This window comes from Corylus avellana, chromosome ca6 (genome assembly GCF_901000735.1).
Source record: "Corylus avellana chromosome ca6, CavTom2PMs-1.0".
Classification (NCBI taxonomy): Eukaryota; Viridiplantae; Streptophyta; class Magnoliopsida; order Fagales; family Betulaceae; genus Corylus; species Corylus avellana.
Genome location: NC_081546.1, coordinates 17,502,827 through 17,513,286, shown reverse-complemented (window position 1 = coordinate 17,513,286; position 10,460 = coordinate 17,502,827). Strand labels below are relative to the sequence as shown.

General features: G+C 35.2%; 1 protein-coding gene across 1 annotated transcript; it reads right to left on the bottom strand.

The window, feature by feature from the left end:
* Positions 1–2,500: 2,500 nt before the first annotated feature.
* On the bottom strand, positions 2,501–7,534 carry LOC132185268 (uncharacterized). Its single transcript, XM_059599064.1, has 5 exons — positions 7,085–7,534; positions 3,485–3,575; positions 3,217–3,301; positions 2,846–2,930; positions 2,501–2,507 (listed from the first exon to the last, which is right to left on the bottom strand). The coding sequence occupies exons 1-5, from the start codon at positions 7,201–7,203 to the stop codon at positions 2,501–2,503; spliced, it is 387 nt and encodes a 128-aa protein (XP_059455047.1). The 5' UTR covers positions 7,204–7,534.
* Positions 7,535–10,460: the final 2,926 nt, after the last annotated feature.

Genomic DNA, 10,460 nt, shown 5'->3' with positions numbered 1-10,460 from the left:
ACATTGCATCTCCTCGGTGCGGTTTTCGATTCTGGTAAATGGGTCTCCCAAAGGTTTTTTTAGCAGCTCCAGGGGTTTGAGACAAGGGGATCCTCTCTCTCCTTTGCTGTTTGTGTTTGTGATGGAGATTTTGAGTAGGATGATTTCGGCAGCGGTTCAGAGGGGGCTGTTAGAAGGCTTCAAAATCGGCAACACTACAATCTCTCACCTTTTAGTTGCCGATGATACCTTGATTTTCTGCAATGCTAGGCCTGCCCAGTTACATTACTTGCGGTGTTTGTTTCTGTGGTTTGAAGCGGCTTCAGGGTTGAAGGTTAATTTGGCTAAAACGATGCTTATTCTGGTGGGGACTATGGAGCAAGTGGATTTGCTAGCCGGTATTTTAGGGTGTGAGGCGGTTACTTTGCCAGTGAAGTATCTTGGTCTCCCATTGGGAGGTAGCCAGCTGGAAAATGTTGTATTTGTCGAAAGGGGGTAGGGTCACCCTTATCAAGAGCACTCTTGCTAATTTGCCTACTTATTACTTCTCTCTTTTCCATATTCCGGTGAGTGTTGCTAGGCGCATTGAGAAGCTTCAACGCAATTTTCTATGGGAAGGGATAGGAGAAGAGTTCAAATACCACTTGGTGAAGTGGTCGCAGATTTGCACTCCGATCAAGGAAGGAGGGTTGGGTATTAGGAACTTATTGGTCTTCAACTGCACTCTTTTAGGGAAGTGGTTGTGGCATTATGGGTAGGAAAGAGATGCTTGGTGGAGAGTTGTGGTAGATGCGAAGTATGGAAGTTTATGGGGAGGGTGGTGTTCTGTTGAGCCTAGAGGGACGTGTGGGGTGGGGTTATGGAAGAATATTAGGAAAGGGTGGGAAACTTTCAAAGGCTTTACGAGATTTGAAGTGGGGGATGGGACTAGGATTAGTTTTTGGCATGATTGGTGGTGTGGAGATTCAGCTCTCAAGATAGCCTTCCCGATCCTTTTTAGTATTGCATGTGCAAAGGATGCCTCAGTTGTGGATAACGTGGAGATGCTAGGTGGGTCCATTCAGTGGAATGTGAGTTTTTCCAAAGAGGCTCATGATTGGAAGGTGGAGGCCTTTGCCGCCTTCTTTCAGGTGTTACATTCTACTAGAGTAAGAAGAGGGTCGGAAGATAAATTATGGTGGAACTCCTCCAAAAGAGGTACTTTCAAGGTCAAATCTCTCTTTTTCTCCTTGGCATGTTCTGAAGGGAGGAGGTTTCCTTGGAAGAGCGTGTGGTGGACACAGGCTCCCCCGAGGGCAGCGTTTTTTGTGTGGTCGGCAGCTTGGGGGAAAATTCTGACCTTAGATAATCTCAGAAAGCGAAATGTGATTGTGGTGAACAGATGTTGGATGTGCAAGAAGAGTGAGGAGACGGTGGATCATCTTCTTCTTCATTGTGAGGTGGCGTCTGCTTTGTGGAGTGCCTTTTTTGGCCGTTTTGGGTTATCATGGGTGATGCCTAGTCGGGTTTTCGAGTTGCTAACCTGTTGGTGGTCTGCAGGAAGGGGGGGGGGAGTGCTGCAGTCTGGAAGATGGTTCCTATTTGCTTTTTTTGGTGTATATGGAGAGAGAAATAATAGGTGTTTCGAGGATGTGGAGAGGTCTTTTGAGGACACTTTAGCCTATTGTTTCCATACTCTCTATCTCTGGACTGTAACATATGTTTTTCCGGTTTCGATTAGCTATGATGATTTCCTTGTACGCTTTTCCCCTTCTAGTTAGGTGATCCTATTTGTATACTTCCAGTATACTTTGGAGCGCCTCACGCTTTTAATAATATCAGTTACTTACCTATCAAAAAAACATATTTACTATAAATTGTCAAGACAAAAAAAAAAATTGAAAAACCCTTTTAATTTTATATACCCTTAAACTATATTGTTTACACCTTTTAATTCAGCTATAAGTAACCATAGTTTTAGATCAGTCACATCTTCATTTCCCGACATAATACCACATTCCTAATGTAGGAAAATCTTTAAAAATAATGCAATAATAGATGTTTGCAATGCATTTACCCTTCTCTATCAAAAGGTAAATTCACAAGATCTTCCCTCATATAACTTATTTTCTCCTTTCTTTTTTTCCTTTTTTTTTTTTATAAGTAATCGAGATATCATTAAAAGCATAAGGTGCTCTCACAGGAAGTATAAAAGAGAAGTCACCCAACTTGAACTTATTTCTCTTTTCTTAAAAATAGAAACTTCACATTTTATCTTCAAATCATCCTTTCTTCTTTTTTAAAGTAAGCTTTCTATTCTTTTTATAAGTTATTCAATCTCATTAATAGTGCAAAGGAGCGCAACCCTAGTACACAGGAAGTATATAAGCCAAACCCCTAATATGGAGAAAAAGAACAAAAATCCAAAAACTTAAGAAAACTAGAAAATGGCAAACTATTGAATGCTGCTATCCATGTGTAGAGGGATTTGAACTGAATATCTTTCTATTTTTGAAATGTGTTAGAAGCAATATATGCTGCATTACAAACTGCATAAAAATGAAAGAAATTCATTTCAGGGTCTGTAAAGAATGAATCCTTGGAATTGAAAAGGGGACAAAGAAAGAAACAGCAGAGAAAGATAACAGGACGAGCTCATTCAACTGCATGTATCAATAACTCAGTATTCCATTCAAGTTCAACAAAAATGAACTCAAATGAACTAAGATGTGCATCTGATGAAAACCAAGCGATGCTATTTGCTTTCCACTATACTTACTATATGTTAGAACAGGTGAGTTAAGTTTATGATCTCTGTTTCAAGAAGGAATGGTATATAATAAAGCACGAACAAATAAAACAAAAGAATTCATGAGAAAGAAAATACCTGAAATTGTCAATCAGAATAATTATTTCAAGTGCCAGTAAGGGAAGAAAGACAATCTTCAAGTTTACAGCTGCAGAACCATTAACTGTACGAAAAGTAATGCATTAATAAGTTGAGACTTTAAGAACTCAAACTCCTGCCATCATGGCAAGAATTAAAGGCCTTCTAGCACAATGAATCAATCACATGATATAAAGCTTAGGAGCTGGATAATTGAAAAAAACTAATGCTCATGAATTAATGTAATTAACAACTCAAAAACCAAAGTTATTCCCAGGGCATGAAAAGAAAAGTAAAAACAAACAAACTGTATTAGTACCAGTTGTCAATACCCAATGGTTAGCTAAAAAGCTAGGGTGTTAGCTGCTTACCATAAAAACTCTCAAGATATATACAAAGGAGCAACTCAAATGCAATAAGCAATGGTGTTGCAACAATGGCATGGCACGGTGCCCACTGTCCAAGAAAGAGAATATTAGTGGATACAATTGCAGATCATGATCATAGATTTGCGCTTTTTTTGATATATACAATTTACTTATCAAAAAATAGATTTGAGATTTTAATATTCACACAGCTGATATATGAATCAGTCCCACAAAATAATCTCCGGTATTGCAGAGAAGCATAATGACATACATGACGATTATGTGGAACTGATGGAGCAGGTAATGAAAATCGTCCTCGGGCAACAACTGCATGAAATATCCAAAGCGGGAAAAATATAATCCTGTACATTGAAATTAATAGATTTAGTAATTAAGCCTTTTTTCTTGGGGGAGAGACCGGGGAGTGTATGGGAGAGATTTTTCAATATATTTATAAACAATTTATGTGTATCACAAGCTTTGGATTACAAGAATGTCATTTTTTTCCTGAGGTACTCAAATGATAACACAGTAGCACATCAATTATCTTCAAAAATTATATTCAAGAAGATGAAATTCCATTATACAGTTTTGGATTGTTTTGTCAACCACCCCATACAACATAGTTTAGGCTATATTACAACTCAGGCTAATTACTGGAATACATCATAAATTTTCTATAAACCCAGCAAATCTACAATTTACTCCTCAATTAATAATTTAACAAACCACTTAAGTTTTGCTGCAGTAAATCTAAACCTTTCTCAACCCGATCTTAAGTCTTAAATGTTGGTCAGGCTATCAACAGAACATCCAATATTTGGATCCCCCAGCCACACCTTGTTAAAGAGAATATGACCACAAGCTTTAATCAGCACAGAAAGACTTTGTCAGATCACTTCAGAGAGCTTCACACCAAACTACTGGAAGTTGGCCATCCTTTAAAGAAAAGGGCAAGAAATGTTGAGCAAGTGCTATTAGTAATTATTTCAGGGAAGAAATTCCACCGTTGCCCTTGTTAAATCTCCGTCCATAATTTCACATAATCTTTGAAAATTGAAAGATGCCCATTCCCATAATCAAAAAGACCCGCTCTTACATCATTCGGAAGGATCACTCTAGCCACTGTACTTTCAAACCAACAGCAAGGCTCCACCAAAGAACTTAAAAGTACGGCTAAACATTGCGACTTTAAATAGGGTTGCCAGTCAGCTCAATCTCAATGGCAATGTTTATACACACCGCCCACAAATTGCTGGATTGTTAAACCAGATACCAAAATACTTCTCTTTCTCCATTAGCAATTTTGTAAAACTCAATCCCACTCTAGATTTTAACCTCAAGCTTTTTCCTCTTCTGGCCAAAGTTTCCAAAAAACTGAACTTTGATTAGCTCTAATCATATGATTATCCCGATTGACTCACTAAATAACATATATAAATTGAAATTCAATATATCCAATCATTCCAATTTATAATTCTCATCTATTTGGGTTGCTTTGCTAATGTCTAATGAGTCCCTACACAGGCACACGCAAGATACATGCATACATTATATATATGCCAAATGCCTTGGTATTACGTTGACTCTAGTGATTTAGGGTAAGTTTCAGTTTCTCATAGAATACAACTTTTGCAACATAACACTAGGCAAGTCTCCCACCATAACAAGCAACTTTGTAAGAATGATTGATGAGAAAGCCTCATATTTTAACCATTATGAGGAGAACCACCCCTAGTTAATAGAATCGTGCTCCAATATTCTTGAAGATGAGCTGCATTGGTGTAGGTATTGCTCCTTGAACTGCTTTTTTGAACATGTCCTTGAATCTGGAGAAAAAGAAACCTATCCAACAAGTGAGAAACCGAATTTCACCGCATACCTAACCCAGTGATAGGTCCATTCAAGATCACCCAGTATGGAGTGTATAATTCAAAACCCTTCATGCTTTATCTAGATATAATACCATCTTCCTAACATAAGCATTCCTAATCAAATTAAATTTACCACCAGCACATCAAACTAGAAAATAACTGAGGCTAATTCCCTTGAATTGTAGTGTGTTTTTTTTTATAAGTAATAACCAGTCTTATTAAAAGCGTAAGGTGCCCCAAAGTACACAGGGAGTATACAAAAGGGATCACCTAACTAGAAATGGAAAAGTGAACAAGAAAATTATCAAAGCTAATCAGCAACGAGGGACACATACGCTACAGTCCAAAAATACAAAGTATGGAAACAAGAGGATAAAATGTCCTCCTAGGACCTCTCCAAGTCCTCAAAGCACCTGTTGTTCCTCTCTCTCCATAAACACCAAAAAAGGCAAGTAGGCACCATCTTCCAGACCGCGGCACTCCCCCTCCTTCCAGAAGACCACCAACAGGCAAACAAATCGAAAACTCGTCTAGGCATCACCCAAGACATCCCAAAACAACCAAAGATGACACTCCACAAAGCAGAAGCTACCTCACAATGAAGAAGAAGATGGTCCACCTTCTCCTCACTTCTCTTACACATACAACATATGTTCATCACAATAACATGTCGCTTTCTGAGATTATCTAACCATTAGGCCCAAAATCCAGAGCAGATTACTTTCAACCTTCAATTTAAGGCCAATGAGAAGTAAACTATTTTTTTATTTTTTTTATGACAACTCTCACAACAAAAGTACCTCAAACCGGACAAACCTTCAAACCCAGCCCAAAATGAAAAAGGGTAACTACCTACAGCTTTATTATGAACTTAAGCTTTACTATCAACTAACAATCAAAAGACTAGACACACTAATAATTCCCAATCCTTTCAATCTTGTTTCTTATGCTTTTACAATGTCAGGATGAGTTTTTCTGATTCGTAAGTTACACTAGCACCCTATTTTTTTCAGCTCTGGCATATAATTCAATGCTATTTTTTGTGACAATTATCATTTGTACCCCAAACATTCATAATCATAATTATATCACATATTTTTCTCGTTTAACTTGTTTCTTAATTTATATATGTTCTCTGATTCCACAATTTTGTCAAATTTGTTTAAACACAATTACATTATAACTGCCAGTAGAAAGAAGATGCACTTATTTCCCGACCAAATACACAATTTCACAATAAATCTATTCAGGAAAAAGTATTTTGCACTTCGGCCACCAGTTTTTCACCATCAAAAAAAAAATCAAAATAACAGAATGATTGATTTGTAGGTCCCATAATTCATTTCCTCCATTTACTTCCCAAAAGAGAGCGGGGCATACGTTCGTTGGGACAACTAAACTAACCAGTAACCACTACAAACCTTATAAAATGGAAAAACACACACAAGCACACACAAAGCCCATGAGTTGCTTCACCCAATAATTGCTCTAAACAAAATTCAAACAAAACCCATAAAATTTAACACTTTTCCACCTTACCACCTTTTCGAAACAATCAAATCCACAACCAATCCAATAAAACCAAACTCCGGCAAATACAAACACCAAATAAAAAAGAAAAACAAGCAAACAAAATGGAAAATACATCCACGCGCATACACACACACTAAACCTGAAACAAAACCCATAAAATTTTGACACTTTCACCTCCCTACCTTTTTGAAACAATCAAAATCCCAAACCGATCGACTAAAAACCAAAACACCCACGAATTCAAACACCAACTGAAATAGAAAAAACAACCAAATACAAAATGGAAAATACATTCACACAATTTTGACAGTTTATGAAAAACAAGCATAATCCATAACCCCAATCCAATAAAAACCAAACACCACAAATAAAAAATACCATAAAAGAAAAAAAACAACCAAATGCAAAACCGAAAAGGATTCACATACAACTGCAATATATATAGAAGAAGAAAAAAAACTTACCACCAGGAGTAGGAGACGACATGGTCGAGCTTGAGGACGAGTAAGAGCGTGAAGCACAAGAGGAGGCTGTGGGCTGCTACGGCCTGAACGGAGTTCAATACTCTCCTCCAGCTCATCATTTGACACCTCAAAAATTCCCAATTTCAACCCACCACACCAAAAAAAAAAAAAAAAAAAACGGGGAAAGAGATATAGAGATAGCAGCTATGAATTACAAGCAAAAATGAAGAAAAAAAAATTTAAAAAAAAAAAAAAGGAAATTTATATGGATAATCGCTTTCTCTCTCTCTCTCTCTCTAAAGTTGGAAGTTGGCTCTCTGTTTTCGATGGGCGCGAGGAGGGAAAGGCATACATTTATTCTCTCTCTCTCTCTCTTTGATGAACATAAAAACAAAACGCATAACTGCTGCTTTCTCTGTCTCTCTCTCTCTCTCTCTCTCTAAAGCTCTATTCTTCCACTATTTACTATTGGAACTCTTTAATCTCTAACTTTGCTTTCACGGCAAAGCAAAGGCCCAAGTGGTGTGTTTGCTTGTCGTTTGATTTGGGCGGTCCCCCCGGATTTTTTGGGTTTTTATTTTGTTTGTCGAAAATTTGCCTTTTTTGTTCTTTTTTTTTTTTTTTGTGGTTGCCTCGCCATTTATGGAATGATTTTTTTCTTAATAATAATTAGATTTTAATTATTGTTATTTTTACTTTAAATAATTAGATTAACATTTATCATCAAATCAAATACAACTAATTAAGGTAAAATTAGATGTTTTAAAAGTGGTAAACAGTAAGACTGCGCAATCTAAATTATTTGCTTTTTTTTTTTTTTTGAGATAAGACTAAATTATTTGTTTTAAATATAATTGTTAGGAATTTAAAAATATAATAAAGTCACTTTAAGAAATTTTTCAGGATCAAGATATGTTTTACTATTTTTTAAAAAAAAAAATTATCACCTAATTGAAAATATTCTCTCAAACTTTCAATAGCACAATCTGAATTATTTTTTTTAAATATAATTGTTAGGAGTTCAAAAATATAATAAAGTCACTTTAAGAAATTTTTGAGGATCTATATATGTTTTACTATTTTTTTGTTGAAAGTATTACCTAATTAAAAATATTCTCTCAAACTTTCAATTGAGATAATATCCTCTCTTAAATTACTAAAAAAATTGACAATGACCTTTCAATGCCAACAAAAAGATAAAAAAATGACCCGATATGTTTTTTCAATAAAACAAAAATACTCCAATTAGGGGTAAGGGGTGTAAGCAAACGAACACAAATCATAATTATATCACATATTTATTGAGTTAGGACTGGAGATCCCCGAACAAAAATGCTCTAATTAGGGGTGTAAGCGAACGAACACCAAACCCCGAACTGGAGATCAGCTCGTATAAACTCGACTCGATTATTAAATAAGCCGTTTGTGAACACAAATTCTAACTCGAATATTAAACGAAGCAAACTCGTATAAGCTCGGCTCGACTTGTATATATATATATATATATATTACAAACAATATGTTATAAAATAGGGAAAAATCCATTTTACCCTCCTGAAGTTTCAGGAGTTTTTCAATTTAAACCCCAAAGTTTAAAAATTGGCAATGTTTAAAAATTTTCAATTTAAACCTTTTGTTACTAATTTCTGTTAAATTGGACGGAAATTTTTTTAAAAAAGCCTGAGGGTAATTATGTAATTTTAGAGATTTCCGTCCAATTTGACGGAAATTAGTAACGGAAGGTTTAAATTGAAAATTTTTGAAACATTGGGGGGGTACATTGCTAATTTTTAAACTTTGAAGTTCAAATTGAAAAACTCCTGAAACTTCAGGGGGGGTGAAGTGGATTTTTCCCTATAAAATATATTATATATTATATCATGTATAATTGCTTCAAATGAAGAATGTCCCACCATGTATAATTATTCATATGATTTTTAATATTAAATGTAAATGATTTTTTATTTATTTTTTTTGTTTTTAATAATTGCTTATGTGATTTTTTTGCTCTACAGATGAGTTATTTTCTAATTCATTGAAGAGTATCCCACACTAGATGAGTATCTACGTACCAAAAGGATCCAACCTCCTCCCACACGTTCATCTCCACGCCAAGAATCCAAATCCAACCTCCCACATGGTCAAAGTCCCACTTTCCTCACATTACTAAAACCAAGCTCACTCCCACCCTTACTTATCTCTAAAAATAAAGCACATAGAGCAATTGAGAGACGAGAACTTGGCGCGCCCTTGCTGTAATAGCAAGTTAGGTGTAAGCAAATAGCTGGCTAATGCTTACACATGCACAAGCCGGCTTTTTTAATCTTTTCAATGAAAAAAAAATTGTAACAAAAATTATTTAATATTTGAGCTGATTGCTGAGACGGCTCAGTTCGGTTCGTTTAATATGTGAGCCGAGCTTGAGCTCACTTTTTCAACTTGTCCTTGAGCTCAACTCGAATAAAATTTAAACGAGCCGAGCTCGGACAAGCAAAGGTCGCCCAAGCTCAGCTCATTTATACCCTTAACTCTAATAAATTCGATAATTCAAGAAAAAAATTAAAAATTTCCACACCTTGATTATTATAGCTTGTCCGAGCTCGGCTCATTTATACCCCTAACTCTAATAAAAACGATAATTTAAGAAATAAATAAAAATAAATAAATAAAAACTCCACACCTTGATTATTATTATTTTTTTCTTTAAAAAAAAAAAAAAATTAGGGGAAACTTTACTTAACCTTCTAAACTTCCATCACTTTTGCAATCCAAAGTTCAAAAACTTTTAATTTTTTGCAATGCCACTTCTATGTTAGTTTTTTTTTTTTTTTTTTTTTCATTAAATCATGTCAAAATTCTCAAAATACTTTCATTTTATTATAATAAAAATACAAATTGTAAAAATTCGGAGGCGTGTATTTTTGCAAACTCCGTTAAATCTTGACCAACGCTTGAATCTTTGCAAATTTTTTTTCCAAAAAAAAAAAGTAATTTTGGCACCCATACGTTAAGATTTAACGGAAAAATCTAACGAATTGGTGATATTGCAAAAAATTGGAAATTCGATACACTAAATTAAGAATTTTTGAACTTTGAGACGATAATTATAAAAGTAGTGAAAATTCAAAGGGAGTAATTGTAAATAGTGTTCTTAGACATGGACACATAATGGCTATCATATATTGTAACGCCCGAGTAAAATCAATTAACTGGTAATTAACTTCATGTTTCGCTTCCCAGTCTTATTCCACGAGAAATAAAACTCAAGGATCTTATTCTCTCCGAAGAGAGTTTGTAGCGGAATACTTTTCACTTATAACAGAGATAGTCATAATTTAAACCTACAATCAATAAATAACCATAGTAAAACTTAAAG

Coding starts and splice junctions, on each gene's coding strand:
- LOC132185268 (XM_059599064.1), bottom strand. CDS start 7,203: ATGATGAGCTGGAGGAGAGTATTGAACTCCGTTCAGGCCGTAGCAGCC. Junction 3,302..3,484: donor CAGTTCCACATAATCGTCAT/GTATGTCATTAT, acceptor TTTCTTGGACAG/TGGGCACCGTGCCATGCCAT. Junction 2,931..3,216: donor ATATCTTGAGAGTTTTTATG/GTAAGCAGCTAA, acceptor CTTTTCGTACAG/TTAATGGTTCTGCAGCTGTA.